Source organism: Hippoglossus stenolepis, chromosome 19, assembly GCF_022539355.2.
Source record: "Hippoglossus stenolepis isolate QCI-W04-F060 chromosome 19, HSTE1.2, whole genome shotgun sequence".
Lineage (NCBI taxonomy): Eukaryota > Metazoa > Chordata > Actinopteri > Pleuronectiformes > Pleuronectidae > Hippoglossus > Hippoglossus stenolepis.
Window position 1 is genome coordinate 6,051,559 of NC_061501.1, and position 17,088 is coordinate 6,068,646.

The window sequence follows — 17,088 nt, forward strand, 5'->3', positions numbered from 1 at the left end:
TCAAACAAAACAATCGGGTTGTAATCTGTTTGTGTTAAAAAGAAAGAAGCCGTGAGCAGCAACAAGCAGGTTTGAGGAAACTGAGCAGTTACTGAAGCTGCTTTAAATCAGATTAATCTTAACACAACACATAACATCTTGTCTATACACTGTACAATAAATCCAATGTGGAGCCCACTGAGAAAACTATTCTACCTCAGTGCTCATCTGCATTTTTCCTTCCAATTAGCAAAGGTAAAAGCTTTGGAGTTCATGGCAGATTTATGAAAACAGAGAAGGTTAATGCACAATTACAACAATAGACCTCAAGTTAACTCAATCAGTGGAATCTGATTTCAGATATGGGCCAGGGAATCAAGATGAGCCTGCAGCTCTCAGACTCTTATTGGCATCAGTCATGGACAAACTGATTACTTCAACTGATGGTTCAGAAATGAATTCAGGGCAGCTGTAAAGATGGTCAGATACATTTATTAAATATGCTTCTTTCCAGAGGCAAAATCCAATCTGAACAAGATCATTGTTATATTTCTCTTTTATAGACCAGAATAAAAAACTTTCCATTGGTTTTTATTGTGAATCCTGAGCTGAAGGCCTCTAATCCCATCGCACCAAGAAAAAAGAAGACAGCAGGCGTGCTCACCGAGGGGAGTTTATTCACTTATTTATTTGTATCTCATAAATCCATCTCTCTTCATTTAAAATGGGTGAAAGCAGATTAAAAATGAATCTTCTATACACATCGTCTCCAGTAAAGGGGCATTCTGTACAGTGTAGGTGGTGTTTACAGTGTGTATCTACACGCGATATGTTACAGTCTGGATGAGTTTCAGGCGGCCTGAAGCGCAGTCGGCAGAGTTTCAGTGACCTGCTGCGCTGTCCCACACTCGGCCGATAAAACAGTCGTCCTGAAACAGCTGCACCGCGCCAGGTCATGTGACGTCTACTTCCTGGCTGTGATCAGGCGACCTGAAACGTCCCATCTATTTCTGATAAGATCAAAGGCATCACAGATTTCCATCAATGGAGTGGTGGCTCTGTGTAATTAATTATAATATTTAAGTACTTTATTTACTTTCATTATCTTTATACAATGAATATTCACATACAGTTGATTTTCTTTGATTACAGGTTTCTGTTCAAAAGGAAGCACAAAGTTATGCGGCTTGAATTCTCTTTAAAAGTCGGCTCCTTTTGCTACAGTAAATGTTTGTCTTGACACAGGCGTCCCCTCCTCCTCCTCGCTGCTCTTCCTCAGGGACAGCTCATCATCACGTTATATACAAGACTGATAACTTGACTTTAATCACAAGCCCCCTTCTAGAAAAGGTCTAAAGCAGCTTGCTGCTGTTTGCAGTGATCCGGAGAAACACGATGCTGTAGAAAACAAGGAGAATGGCCTGCCACTGACTGACAAATCAGTTTGTTTGTTTTGTTTTAGACCACTGACAGAAAGAATAAGCACCAGAGTTCTCACTTAGAAACAATGGAGTCAGACTTGACATTTTGAAAAACAAATAACACGTCCCCTGAAGCATTAGTGGAAGAGAGGATCAGGCAGAGAAAAGGTATGGTGGCCGAGACGTCTCACACAAGCACATTAAAGGAAAACAGGCAAACAAACCCCACAACACAACCACGAAAGCTACACAACGAAAACACAATCACATCAGAAGTGAGTGACAATGGATGTTGACAAGGAAACGGGCTGAATGAATCACTTCCGTTGTAGTTGTGTTTCTGTTGTGCTGTCACTTTTGCAGTTGTGTTGTGGCGTTTGCATTCGGATCCCTTGTGTGAGACGTCTCAGCCACCGTATAAAGGCGGAGCAAGAACAAAACACACAACGCACATTGATGCAGTGCATCATCAGGCTTCAGACAGACCTCAGGCTTCCACTGTGAAATGATTCCACTCACACGCACGCACGCACTCACTATCTGGTCTGTGGCACGTTAGTGTCGCTTTAATGGTTAATTAAACAAAGAGTGACATTCGGGGACATCGGCTGACTTGATAAGGACTTATTTTTTGTAATCATGCCGGTAGTTCACATCTAAGAAGCTGACTACAGCTCCTTTCAGTACACATGTAGATGTAGAGAAAGGAAAATATTCTAGTGAATGTATAGATGGTCTTTTTTGGACTTAAATCACAAAATAATGGTTAAATTCATCATCTAGCGTGATACCTCCAGCGGAGACCATGAAGTCAATGTGATTTCTATGTCTGGTGCTCTGTAAACCACAGCGGCTTCACAGACTGGAGACACTTCCAGACTCCAAGAGGTAACAAAAGAGAATCTGCCAAGTGTTCAACAACTGTTTTTAGTCTTTTTTTTCTTTGTTGTGATGATTTTCCAAACGGCTCGTTGTTTAAATAAAAAGCTGCGGTTCTTGTTATCATTGTGTGCATTGTTTGCAAAGCTGAAGCGGCAGGCTGCTGTCTAGGTGGCCTGGAACAAGTCCAGTGTCTCTAGCTTAAACATCCGAACCACAGGCTCCACTGACACCACACGCACACAAGCAGAAACACACACTTTCATATTTTAATTTAGAATATTTTCCTTTTCCTATTCATTTTTGATAGAGTAGCTTTTGTGCAGGAGCTTTACACTGCAGTCTTTTTTCCCCGACTCATGTTTTGATCCCAAACAGGACAATAGTTTTCACAACCACTGAGGATTAGTCTCCTCTGCCTCTGCTTCAGTCCATCCTGAACACCTTCAGCTGAAGAAGGTAAAAAAAGCTCATTCAGAGACAGAGCGATCCATACTACATGTCTGTATCTGTGGTGGTGGTGGTGGTGATGGTCATTGTCCCAGGCAGCCATGCAATCACGCAAAAAAAACAAAACAACAACTAACAATTACTATGGGTCCAACAGGGAAAGAAAGAAATTCAGGCACCAGACCCCAATACTACTCTTACATTTTTATAAGCTCTATAGAACTAGAGCTTTAAAAGTAGAATGTGCTTCTACAATAAAATCCTCTCAAAAACGCTTTCAGTCCGTTTTAAAAAGCCAGTCAGCAGTGGGGAGGAAATAAAAAAAAAAATCCAGGACTTCTGTTTTCAATCAGATGCGCAAAAAAAATGCTTAAATTCTTGCATATTTCACGATTGGGTATCATATAATATATGAGGGACCGCAGCAAATCAATGCTGCAAATTAAAATTTGGTTTAAAATGAGAAAATAGCTTATATACATTGGTGGGTTTCTTGTGCAATTATGTTTTTTAGTTTGTTTTACTTGAATGATTAAACAGCAAAGGGGGAAGGAGAGAAATAGACGAGGACTCCGCCCTCTATTCTTGGCCAAATCCTTCCGTCTCCTCGATGGCAAAGAGCAGCTTCTCTTTCAGCTGTTCAAAGCTTTTGTAGGGAGGCAAGTCCAGACGGTTAAAACTGAAAAGACCAAAAGTGAAGACCAAAGATCAGTATAAACAAGCACAATGAAACATTTACTGGTTATAAGCGGTGTTCCAAAACCCTGATTACATATTATCAAAGGGATATTAAGAGCTTCCTTCATTAATTGTGATGCCGCTCCAATCAGTGTCTAACTTACTACTTATTTCTTCCACTGTTTTCCTCCTGCATCATGCCATCATTCCCATTCATTATCTATTTCACTGATTGAATTATAGCTAACCTAATTTGTGTTAATCCTCGTGAAAAGTAATATAATTAAGTAACATCTGGGCAAAACGGTGTGTGGGAGGAATCCCAGGTAGAGAGCTTCACTCACCACGTGTGGCTCCGAGGAAGCCACGTGTCCTTCCCCACCTTCTCAATGCAGAACTTCTGGGGCCCGTTGCTTCCTGCAATGCAAACGAAAATGAGAGGTGAGAACGCAGCTGTGCCAGATATTTTCTGGAAACTTTCCCCGTAAAAATGTCCAGAAAATGTCAGAGTGATCCCATGTGAGAATACAGAAGGACAATTCACAGGGTGCGAGTTGGCATGTTGATGACGGACGGAAGAAAAAGAGGTGTCACACGCATGGAAGACGCAAATGAAGATGTCAACTTGGAAAGACATTAAGATTCAAGCACTTTTGGTGATATGGCCCGACGCCGGTGTTGATGCGTTTTGTGAACAAAAACGATTTCAGCAGGCGAATATACACACATCCTGTCCTGCCTACTGCACGCTCTGCCCATGTTCCGCACATATTCCAGAAAATTGGCTCAAGACATTTTTCGGAGCTCATGTTTGAAACTGGCTATAATCTGCTCTTCAACCTCTGACACATCCAGTCTCAGATCAAATCCGAACAGGTTTACATCTGTGTAAAAATAACTGTGTGGGATATACAGTACAGCCCTTTAAAACACATTGTGCCCAAAGTTAAGGGGATCAAAAGTAACTGGACACTTCCTTGGCAGCCGTGTCGTTTCAACATTAGTTCAGGGAGAAAGAAGCTCAGACGTAGCTCAGAGTTGACTGACAGTTGTCATTTAGATAGAGCTGGAGTTGTCTGCAAGTATGAGGAGTGAAGAGGTGACTGGATAAGTGGAGAAGATAATAATGAGGCTCAAAAGAGGGAAAACATGGCAGAGAGAGAGGAATAAATGACTGCACAAGTCAAGAACGCTGTCCAGAATGGAGACAGAGAAGCTCCCTAATCAATGAGCAAGTGAAAGATTTAATGACGAAAACCTCAGAGGATTCACCACAAAATACAAACCAGTGGTAAACCTCAAAGAGACCAGGCTGCGATTCACAAATACAGAAAGAAAACAGCGGCTGACAAAATGATGGACAGGGAAAAGAGAAAAAAGAAGCAGCTCATGAGCCAAAGCCGCCACCTCATCTGTCAAATATGAAGCTGGTTCTGTTCTGGCTCCAGTGGAGCGGACCCACTTATTATTGATGAGGTCACTGCTGATGGAAACAACTGGATAGATGTAGAGTTATACAAGAGCATATTCTGTGGTCAGATTCAATCAAAGGCATCAAAACTCATTGGATGACATTTCATTGATTGCAGAGGGTTGTACACAAAATATTAAGTTTAATGATTTAGTTTCACTTTAACTATTTGTCCGGTGTCTTTTGAACTCTTAACGCTGGGGAGCATGTGTCATAAAAAACTGTATCACCAACAAATCAATTTAAAGCTGAGACTTGGCTCTTTAATGTAGATTCTACTGTTCTAAACTGAAAGTGCTGAAGCTCAAAACACGTTTAACCGTCCACATACTTATAGTCTGTATATGTGTATAGTATATGGTAGAGTGGTTGCAAGTTAATCTTTGTGTGTGTCACTGACCCATGAGTTCAGCGAAGCCGCCCAGAGGAAGCCTGCAGGTTCCAGTGACAAACTGCATGAGCCGCAGTCGCACTTCGTTGTCCACTTCTTTCACCAGCTGCAGCGAGGAAGTGACAACAAACACAGTAAATTACGATCCCCACAATACTGACCAGACAGACACAATATCAAACACACACACTAGGACCCTGATCAACCTGAATACTGTTGACTATTCTGCTCCTCTCTTAAGGAAGGTAAGAGTTATAGAAGTGTGTTTGTGTTGATGTGACTGTACCTGCCAGAACCAGATGATCTGTTTGCTATTCCTGGTGTAGTGACGATACACTGTGTTCCTCTGCCAGTCTTGAAGGTCCACCTCCTGCATGCCACACAGCATCACCTGGACACACACACACACACACACACACACACACACACACACACACACACACACACACACACACACACACACACACACACACACACACACACACACACACACACACACACACACACACACACACACACACACACACAGACAGACGACAGACAGACAGACAGACAGAGAGAGAGAGAGAGAGAGAGAAGTATTAAGATGACATGAAGAAAACAGGGCACACAAACAGACACAGGATTTGTCCCATATGCCTCCCTGAGGCCTCTAACAGGGCCTTCCTACCTGACCTGAAAAGCTATTTGCTACACGGACCCATGTGACACCCAGTGCTGGCAGTTAGCCATATCTGTTGTTCTAAGAATAAGTACATCTACACAGAACAAAATGAGGCATAAACTGGATTAAATCTAAAATGTTTTTTTCTATATAGAGTATTACATTTTAAAAATAAAGAAACTCAAGAAAAGTTAAAATGTCGGAAATAATAAAATATAACTGAGTTTTGCTGCTTGGTGATTAGTATTGACTGATGGTCTACAGCAGGGGTCTTCAATGTTTTTCAGGCCAAGGACCCCCAAACTGATGGAGAGATGAAGCAGGGACCCCCTACTATATATATTGTATAAAATTGTGTTTTATATTAAACTGGGCCTAGTGCCATGTATAAACATAGCTATGAGTGTTGAGTGTGTATTGCTGACTGAAAGATAACGTCTTCTGCCTCCATTTATCCGTTCGCTACAATATGTTGGATTCATGTCATGTTCATTCTCTCATTTATGTTGTATATACGGGAAGCCAAACTCTGAGCAGCTGCTTTTTTTAACTTTCCATATGTTTTCATGGCATCAGCTGAGGAAAAGTGTGAACATGCCCAAGGTCTACAATGGTTTTATGGTCACAAACTGTTCGTTTGCCTTTCAAAAAGCCTTCATCAACAAGGCCTCTCAGGAATCCAACAGACTGAAATCAACTGAAAATCATAATTAAATAACAATGTTGATTAATTGGTTAAAGCTCTGGGGAGAGGGGGAGATTATGTGGATTAAAATTCACAGTGCCACTCACCTCCAACTCCTTTTCATCAAAGTACTGGAGCCACTGCAGTGGAACCACCTCATTGAAGCCATCCAGGAAAGCTTTGGTCTGACCTTCGACCCCACGGGAGAACCTCCACTCTGCCATCAGACTGTGAAAGAAAACAAAAAGCAATTACTCACTAAGACTGAGATCAAAGGTTACATATATCACTGCTGTTACAGTCAAACTGTCATTTGAACCTGATATACTCCTCCTTGTTTTCCTCAGTGACGAGGACGTTGGTGCCGTCAGGTTTGAGGTCATGCGAGGTGATCTTTCCCAAGATCTCCATGTCCACTGAGAAGTACATCTCCAGACCACACTCTTCAATGTTGTTGTCCCTGAGGAGACATGAGATCATGCTGTTGTCAAACCATGATAAGAGGGCAATATATTGTTATCTGCAGATATCGGAGTCGCCCCCTACTAGCTTCTCTGGTCTTTCATCCCGCTATGGAACTGATACTTGTAGTGTTTTGTGGTTGGTGTCACAGCGTCTTCTCGGCCCACACTCTTCACTCCGAAAACCTTTTGACTTATTACTTAATGTTAGGTGTTGTATAGTTGATTTACTTAATCCTGTTCCATCACGGTTTTGTTCTATTTCTGACATGTATGTGAAAGAAGGTCCTTCGGTTCTCTTCTTGAGGTTAATCCCTTTTTTGGCCTGCTGAAGGTGTTTTATTGTGGAGGTTTTCTTTATTAAACACACATGTCAAAAAACAGCGAGTGCTGTATAGTGTACAGCCCTTAAAACCCCCTGACATATATTTCAGATTTTGAGCTATACACTAAAGACAAAAGTGTCTCGTCTTCCAGGCGAATAAGAAGAGGAAAACTCTATGGCTAATTGAATTAAGACCGCACAAATTGGCTCTTTAATCAAAGGCTCCAGAGTAAAGAGCCTTCAGAATGAGGTGCTGCGATATTTAAAACCATCAAGTCAGCAAGAATAAATTGGCTTTTTGAAGGTAATGTGATCATTGAAGTTACAACGTGATTATGTACTTCAAATACAGCCATTTTCAGACATGACCTGTGGGTCAAATCCAGAGAATTGGATACAGAGTTTTCCTTTCAGACGTGCTTAACACAGCAGGAGGTTCTCTGCACAGACGTGTTCACAACAGCAACAAACCCTTCGCATTATTCAAACGAGAGGTGGAGCAGCCGGGTGCAGAGGCAGGAGGTGACGCAATAACTCTGCTTATAACCATTAACCATTATAATCCATTAATGCTGCGTAGATCATGTGATTTTCATTACAACACACGGACACCGACATCAGCTCTTATCAATACAAACTCTCCAGACATCTTCATCTGTGTCTTCTATGTGTGTGACGCCGCTTTTTCACCTGGAGATATTTGTTTTCTTTTAGTATTTTTCATTTTTGGATCTGTCGCGTGTTAGAAGCGTCATCAACCCCTCCTCTCGCTCCAGGTGAATCCAGCAGGGGCTCCCCCGCTGTGCTCTCACACCGAATTCTCCTGAATTTCTACCACTTTATTCTAGGGGCCAGGTGGAGAAAGTCTGCAGAAACTGCAGAGCCTCTCAGACTTTTAGTTCACACATGCACCTCCTCTGGAGAAAATACAAAGAATCTGTGGAGATCAGTGCATGTCTGAAAGCCGCTTAGCTAACCTTTCTAGCCACACTGAAGGTTATGTAGACGAATTACCTGATCCATATGAGTGAGTTGTAGAACTCTGGGTCAATGGACTCGAGATCTTTGAGGATGAGCTTCTTGTTCAGCATGCGTTTGTAGAAAGGCAGAGAGAAGCCTGTGTCGATGAACTTGCCGTGAAAAAGTGCCTGCAGAAATAAATACAAGAGCATAAGGCTATTTGACTGTGAATCTGAAAATAACAATAAATAATCAGATGTGTACATTCTCTGTATTTTGTGTTTGAAATAACATAAACCCATACATGTGTTTTTACTTAATCCGTTTGTGTGTGTGTGGCCAGTACGTGAACTTGCCATTGCGATGAAGCGGCCTATGAAGCAGAAGTAGGAGAGGTGGTCCGGGTTGATAGCCGAGGCCGGGTTTATCTGCAGACAGTAGTTGCTCTTACCGGCGTACTCAAACAGACAGTACATGGGGTTCAGCACTTCATGGGACAACAAGAAGAACCACTCTCTGAAAAAAAAAAGGTGCGTGATAGATGGAGACAAGAAGGCAAAGATGAAAGAGTGTATGACCAGGATGTGGATTAGAACAGAAATAGACAAGGAAAAGAAAGAGGGAAAATATGGAGGAAGAGACAAGGGAGAAGGTCAGAAGGAGCACATGATCAGTTACTGCTTACATTTTCTGAAAGGGAGTTTGCAATGAATTTCACATTTAACTATTTGTTTTGTCTTATTTACCGGGCTAAGCCACCATAGTCGAGACCCTCCTCGCCTCTGAAGATGACGTACAGTCTCCTCCTCAAGTCGTAAGGCTTGAGCGCCATAATCTACATGACACAAAACGCACACTATGATGGTAAAAACATGACATCAGCTAAACCACAGGCACATAAAGTATTTATACATGCATTATGTTATCAAAATTTGAATAAACAGATATACAGGGTCTTGCAGTCAGTCAGCGTGGGCAGTGTGCCTTCAGCCTGTGAACCAAGTTGAACATGTCTTCTTGTTTGTCCTCGGAAAATCTACAGCAGTGGCCGGAAACTTGCGGCCCTTCAGCCAAAATTGGCCCGTTAGAAATAATATTTGTCCCGCCAGATCCCCAGACAATTTGATTATTTTTATTTCACCATATCGGACTGAGACAGTAATTCATGGGAGTCGCTGGTGCTGATCTCCGTCATGGCAACAACATTCATAAAATCACTGCATCTTTAGCAATTTGTCTCCAAAGTGAAAGCACATTTGTTTTGTTGCTGCAAAATATCAAGCTGAATTATAGAGCTGATATTTTGAAAAGTAGTGATCTTGGGTCTGAGGATTGTGCAGATTGCTTAACAGACCTCTGAAACAGCCTTATACAAACTTATATATGACCCATACAAGTGAACAGAAATGAAGCAGATTCTGTTTCATTTAATTAAAAACGTTGACCATAAAATCTTCATTGCAGATAAAGCAGGTAGAATGAGGTAGTCTTCCAGACAACATTCAACACACAAACAATAAAAAGGGACAGTATATCTTAGAAGCATTTAAGGAGGATTCACTAATGACAAGGAATAATTCTGAAGTTGACTCCGAAGCATCACCACATTTAGAACGGGCACTGCACTGGTTAGTTTAAATTACAACAGGAATGTGGTTGAGGGATCCTCTTACCTGCTGGAAAGAGTCTTCGAACAACGTCTGTCTGGAGACAGTGATCTTCACATGGCTTGGGAGAGCATTGGACTGTACAATGACAGGAGGAAACATTAATGCATTCTGCAAAAATAGTATTTCAATGTGTGACTGAGCGTAAGAAACACACTGATGGAGTGGGAAAAAGAAATCAATTACCTGGCACAAGTAGCGAAAATGGGCAAGCTTCCATCGGAAGCTGCGCTCATAAGCGATCTGAGGGCCTTTCGTGCTGAGGTAAACAAAAATATTTAAAGTTCAAAATGTAGCGGGTGTAAGCTGAGAGAAGTTTTTTCTATAGACATGAATCTTCACCATATAATGGAAAAATGGGGCGCATGTGGAATGTGCTCTAGTATGTTTTCATGGAACACACATTTGTCAAACTTTCCTAACCGTCTGAAAAAACATATTGATTTCCCTGAACGCCTCTTCGTGACATACAAACCTAAAATTAAATACCAGTGGATATATATTTTTCTGTACCGCACTTGAACTACACTAACGTTGGGTAAATTAAAGCATCTGGTCCGAGTAAACATGTTTTATGTACCAGCCTAGATGGCTGCAGCTCTACAGGCTATTGATCAAATACAACCCCTGTCATGGCTTCAGGTAACATGTAATGTAGAACACATGAATGAATAAATTGATTTTCAACTGTGTTCTTACACGGAGGACTTTCCAGTGCGTGGGTCGCTGAAAGTGGTGGTTCGGGTGTTGTGATCCACAAAGTAGCGCACCCCTTCCCTTGTGTATCGGATCTCCCAACCTTCAGGCAAAGGGTCCTCGTTCTGTAGCCTACACACACACAAAAAATATGTGTTTAACTATCCCAGGTTGGACACTCATTGACATTATGTATTTCATAGCCCCTCATCATTATGTTAACCATCACAAGTAAATGTTTAATCTTAACCAAACCCCTAATGTAAACTAAGTCTTAACCCTCAAAGGCCTTGTTCTGACCTTGTATTAATATCCATCCTGAAAGATCCAATCACAAGTGGTCAGCAGTACACACCTTAAATAAAAATGTGTTCTGAATGTGACCATTTCTGATCAGATCTCACTTCCAAGCTCTACATACAAATAAACACATGGGTCATTTGTGTAAGTGAAAACCAACTGATGCCACTGCACTGACCAATTGTGATGGGATCAGTCGGGGACGGACGTTAATACCAGTTCTGAACAGGATCAAAAAGCAGTCGATACCATATGATCAGACTGTATTGATAGTGGCTCGAGTCCTCTGTTGGGAATAAAAACAAACGTATACCTGCGGACATGATACGATAACGTATTAAGCCCTCAAGGTGGAAACTGAATGGCCCCTATGGACTCATACCTGGACTGAAAATGTTTAAAATGGAAACTATATCCAAGTATAAACCAACAACGTACATGGACCTTTGTAATATCTGAAAAGTCTGGACCCCCTACTGAGATGTTAAGCTGTTTTTGCTTTACCTTTTCTGCTTTGACTATTCTAAATGTGTCTTAGGATAAAGGAGTGTTCTTGCTATAAACGTCAGTCAACCCAGGGACACTTAAAAACAAACACAACCAGCTGTGATCTTTACCACTATATAAAACCTTAGTAAAAAAGTCTGGCAGCCGAGAATAAAAATCATTATTACGCAATTAGTCTACATAAATATTTGTGTTCAGCATTACCCTTGGGGTTAAGTGGCACAATAACCATGTTTGTATTTCCTCAAAAGAGAATGTGCCCAAATTTATCATCCAACAGCTACTGAATTAGGTCATGAAAACTAAAATTGTTGCACAGTGAAGCGCATTGGCTGAGTTACTGATATTGATTTGAATGTGCTTTGACAAAGCAAAACACAAGAGAGATTGTAAAAGAAAAATCTTTTTCATCTGAATGTGGAGATAATCTGAAAACAGTTGCAGTGATCTGCACATCTTGTTCTTGTAGATTAAATGTTATCATACGTCATTGTTTCACTGAAACTAGGTTACCTGTTGATCTGAATGTTTTATTCTACAGTTTAGTAAAATTGTTGAGCAATTACTGTTAGTGACTGTTAATAATGTGAAGATCCTGAGACTACTGCTCACTCTTATCAATACAGACCGACAAAAAGTAGACTGAGCCAACCCAATGTACACAGTTACATTTTTGCACCTCCAATATTTTCAGTGAGAACATCCTGGAACTGGTTGGTGCTGGTCTAAGCAGGTGGATCTTGACTTTTAAAGTAAACGTTGGCACATCAGGTTGATGGTGCAGGATGTCAAAATTCGAATTACTCATTTTATTTTCCTTTTTAATTCCATTGTACTCACAAAATATACATTAATGTGTTTCCATCCTTTCTATTTTGTTGGTTTGAGCTCACCCTTGGGTTCGGGGGTCTTCCCACTGCGTTGTCTTGGTGTTATGGTTCACAAAGTACACTCGGTCATTAGAGTCCACGCGTCTCTCTGAGATAAAACACACACAGGAATCCTGAGTTTAACAGACAGAATGGTGTGCTCCATCATGTGGCAACAGATTATCACCAGATTATATGACAAGATGCCATCTGTAATCAGCAGTGACAGCTAAGAGAAGGATTTTCAGTGCAGGAGGTTGAGAGAAGTGCAAGTAACAAAACATTATCACAAAGCATTTGTACTTTCAATGTGCTGTGTACTGATACATTCTGTCCTTTTCTTACTTACTTCAATACAGTACAAACTGAGACATGTATGAGAATGTGAACTCACCCCAACCAGGAGGGAGCGGGCCAAGAGGATCATTCTCAGCAGACATCATGGATGCCTGGAAATGAGGGATGCACAAATAGACATCCATTCAGAAAACACCAGGAAAGGAGGACAAAAATATTCCAAATGTGTGAGATATAAAAAAATATATATATATATATATATATAAATAAAAAAGATATATTCCTCCACAGGAAAAGTGGATACGTTTCCGAAAGAAAAACAAAAGAGATCAAAAAATTGTGTTTTGATGTGTTGGCAATAAGGGCTCTGTGACTGGTTACTGCTCAATACGTCCCAGCTGCCTGTCTTTTGATTTGTTTTGTAAGCTAATCATCGTCAATGAAGATGACATCACCGCTCAGATCTAAGATGTGGGAGAGGGACCCTCACAAAGAGAAGCAGATTAAGGCCTCCAGATATTTTAAATCCTGGAAGGACAAAGTTCTCACTTTTGGTATAAATGAGTTGAGCTAGATGCCAAACAGAGAAGTGAGTGAGGGGTGCAGAATCTGTAACCGCCATCAGAAGCTGGTCGCATGATTTCCAGGCTCATCGAAATAAAATGACCACCAGTTTCTGGATCTGGAACTTGCTTTTGAATATCACGGTATGTGACCTTTCTTATGGCAAATATGTATAATTTAAACTCTTTAAAAAGTCGTAGGAGCCATTTCAGAGCCCTAGATATAAGCAACGGAGTTCTGGATTGTAATAATACAACCAAAATCTTAACCATTACAAAATGCATTGCGAGAGAAACATGAACAATGGCATAACAGACCAACAGAAACTAAATTATCTTTTTCAAAGTGGTTTAGTCACTGCACTGATCTTTATCTTCTGTTATACTGGGTTTAGTATTGTAGAAAGGTCTGAGCGAAATACAAACTTCAAAAGGTGATGAGCTGATAAAAACTGGAATGATTCAGTGTGGTCAGGTGACGTAGTCATGTTCAGAGAAAACCTTGAAGTTTGCAGATTACCAGTATATACGTTTGATCAGCTAAATTGGACTTGTATAGTGAGAATGAATAAGATAAGACCACGTACAAATATCTGAGTAATCCAAAATGTACTAATTTACAAAGGGAGGACACACAGGCCATGTTGGGTGTTTTGTATGTACTAGTGTGTCCCCTCTTTTATTTTAGAGGGTGTTTCACTTGAATATAAGTATTAGTCATGTTAATGTGTATGGTATCATGTGGATAGTTTGGCAAGTATGATCAACTCAGTTATTAACAAAAACAATGATTGAGGGGACATGGGTATTGTCAGGAATGACTTACAGAGTAGAGGTATCTCTGGTTGAACTGGTGCATAGCTCCCTGCAGTTGGCTGCGTTGGCTCTGCCACTGCTCAAAGTTGCGGACTGACTCCATGGTGGGACGCTGCCACGTGGTGGTGCGGGTGTTGTGGTCCACATAATAGATTCGGCCCCGGTCATCCACTCGTCGCTCCCAACTGGCAGAATGAAGGAGCAGGACAATTAACAAAGACACAAAAACAGGCTTGTAAGCAGGTGGCCAGGAGAAGCAAAGGTACATTTTACACAGGTTTAATAAAACTTGGTCAGAAACAGAAACTAGCGCTTCAGAGGCCTGCATACACACAACTTGACTAGCTAGAGATTTTACCGCACGGCGCACAAATTACGTAACTTGCGAGAGGCAGGACACCAGCTAGATATAATAGTTTTTACAATTCTTACGGTTATGAAACCGTAACGTTATGAAACGGTTAATCCTGACATCCCTAACAACAATATACAATACCTACTAGGGTTGAGCAGCTAGACCATGATCTTTGTGATATAAGATGTTCGTAATGATCATAGATGGACCAACTTGCGATGAATATAAATTATTATTATTTGGAGGAGTAGCATTCAGTTAAAATTAAATTAAATTTGACCTGCTTTAGTTTCACACCTGCATTCCCCACAAAAAGTACTTGCAACACCACATACTTACACACACACACCACTCTGACTGTCCCGTTGTGTGTAGGTGTGTGTCTGTGTCCCGCTGATACAGCAACGCGGGGGGAGGTTGGGGCAGGCAGAACATGGAAGTTTACATTAATCAGCTTAATGTTAGTTTTTCGCGGTTGTAAATAAAACTTTCCGCCTAAATTCCAAGTTGATGGATTGTAAGCAAGAGAGTGAAAGACAGAGAAACTTTGTACATAACCTACAGTAGACTTGGAATTACTGGAATAATAAACCTTGATTGTCCTTAAAGGTTACATCACAATTACACTGGACAGTCTGCCTTCGGCATCTTTGGAGACACTGAAAGTACTGTCAGCTGTTTAAATATTTAACTTTTTAAACATATCTTTGGAGACCAAAAAAACTGAAAGAAAGCCATCTTGTTTGAGGGGGTGTTACGGTGAACATGAATGAATGACTATGTATTTAGGCAAAAAGTAAGAGAGATGAACCTGGTAAAGTTACAGATTGTAGTCTCAAAAGGTGCCAAGGACAAAGAGTGAGTGAAGGCCAGATACTCACCCTGGTGGAAGTGGCTGTGGTCTCTCCCAAGTAGTCGTCCTGGTGTTGTGGTCTACGTAGTACGTTCTACCGTGCGGGTCTTTCCTCTGCTCCCATCTAAAGGTTACAACAATTGTTTGATACTTACAAGATCTTGGCTAGAATGTCACTTCGAGGTAGATACATCATCATTATATAAAATAGATATTTAACATGAAACAGAAAAAGGGCTGGTGGTGGTCATCTTTACCCTGGTGGTAGAGGATCTGGAGCTCCAGCATTGGGGGCCTGTTGTCTGGGCTTGGCCCCATCTGTAGTTACAGTGGCACTGCTACTAGTGCTACCACCACCAGCTCCTGAAGCATTTGCTTCTCCCAGTGCTGGGGAGGGAGAGGAAGATGATGAGGTGGCTGTGGTGGTGGTAGCGGTGGTGGCCCCCGTGGCTGAAGGGGTTACTGTGGAGGAAGCAGCAACAGCATCGCTATCAGGAGGTTTAGCAGCAGAAGAGGGGGCTGGAGCCTGTGTGGAGGGGGGCTGAGAGGTGCTGTTTGGTGCTGTGACAGAGTCCGGCGGGACAGCATCTTGACTGCAGTCCTCGTGGTCGTCTGCATGAGACAGCACATCACCTGTTGTAGCAGATGATGGCCCGAGAGCCACGTCACAGGACTCCCCATTGACTGCAGGGCAATTCAGAGGAAGACAATGGTGCGGTTTGAAAGCATGGAATAAACTCTTTCTAAATCCATGACTTGATGTCTGTGATGTATCTATCTTACAACAAGTCTAGTAGTCTAGGAATCTACATACATATATGTACCAATGCATCTGGATTACAGCATCTGGTTTATCAGCAGGTATTAATCACACATTCACAGAATCGGCTATCGGTTTTTTAACACATCTACATTCATAAGCAGATAGCTGTTAATAGAGATTAGCCAAAATGTTGTCTGGACCTAAAACACCCACAAAAAGTTTTGTGTTTTGTGTGGAGAAACATTTGAAACTTGATACCAGTGTACAGCGAAAAGAAGACAGAGTCTTGGCCTGAATATTTCCGCTGTCTACTCTGGAAGCCCCAAAATGTTGCCCATTGCCCCCAGAAGCTTATTCCTTGTCAGACAATAGCTGATGGGCTTAGAGATTGATCAGCAAGTGTCTCTGTGAAACTTCCTTACTCTGAACTATTGTCTAAAAAACAGTGTATGTCAGTGCATGTCCTGGTCTCTGCACCAAAAGTCAGCCTATAGAACTTTCCGTGCTCAATGGCGCAAACTGCTTTTAACCACTGAGTTCATTCTTAAAATATTGTTAAAAAATACCATACAATCAAACTATCCGATGTCTTGTGTGTGGAAGTATTTTAGACTCATGACAAATGTGACAACCCATTTTCGGCATTATGAATAACGCATTAATATTCTTCAGCCAAACTCAGCTCAGTTTTATCAGTCTGCTCTTGGTGCTCTGTCTGTCCTCCTCAGCACACTGCACTCGGCTTATTTTCTCTTCGCTTTCTTTCTGTCTATCCCTCCAGGGAGTTTTCCACAGAGGTGCTGACAGCAGCAGAGATTACAGGCCCCATTTAATGAAAATGAATCTACTGTTCTTCTCTACTGCTCTGTGCGCTGACTAAGTGAACCATGAAGCACCCTGCTCAGGCAACGCAATAACTACCGGCTGAAAATATGCACGTCAATGACCGAGATGCTCCGATAGTGATCATCAGAACTTTATCATATTCATTCAGTAAATATTTTGTTTTTATAAGTGAATCATATTCAGTGATATTAT

General features: G+C 41.4%; 1 protein-coding gene across 4 annotated transcripts in view; it reads right to left on the reverse strand.

Annotated features, from left to right (window-relative positions):
- Positions 1–639: 639 nt before the first annotated feature.
- Positions 640–17,088, reverse strand: part of LOC118098654 (NEDD4-like E3 ubiquitin-protein ligase WWP1) — a 31,711-nt gene continuing 15,262 nt past the window's right edge. For 3 of the 4 annotated variants that reach the window (XM_035142696.2, XM_035142695.2, XM_035142694.2), the window contains 18 exons: positions 15,545–15,971; positions 15,316–15,411; positions 14,774–14,827; positions 14,090–14,264; positions 12,798–12,852; positions 12,428–12,512; positions 10,731–10,859; positions 10,218–10,290; positions 10,038–10,109; positions 9,111–9,199; positions 8,721–8,880; positions 8,419–8,552; positions 6,938–7,078; positions 6,726–6,846; positions 5,556–5,660; positions 5,279–5,375; positions 3,752–3,824; positions 640–3,408 (listed from right to left, as the gene is read on the reverse strand). In XM_035142696.2, coding sequence (XP_034998587.1) covers positions 3,309–3,408; positions 3,752–3,824; positions 5,279–5,375; positions 5,556–5,660; positions 6,726–6,846; positions 6,938–7,078; positions 8,419–8,552; positions 8,721–8,880; positions 9,111–9,199; positions 10,038–10,109; positions 10,218–10,290; positions 10,731–10,859; positions 12,428–12,512; positions 12,798–12,852; positions 14,090–14,264; positions 14,774–14,827; positions 15,316–15,411; positions 15,545–15,971 — 2,186 coding nt within the window. In that variant the 3' untranslated portion in view covers positions 640–3,308. The remainder of the gene's footprint in view (positions 3,409–3,751; positions 3,825–5,278; positions 5,376–5,555; positions 5,661–6,725; positions 6,847–6,937; positions 7,079–8,418; positions 8,553–8,720; positions 8,881–9,110; positions 9,200–10,037; positions 10,110–10,217; positions 10,291–10,730; positions 10,860–12,427; positions 12,513–12,797; positions 12,853–14,089; positions 14,265–14,773; positions 14,828–15,315; positions 15,412–15,544; positions 15,972–17,088) is intronic. The other variant, XM_035142697.2, reaches the window with a different exon arrangement.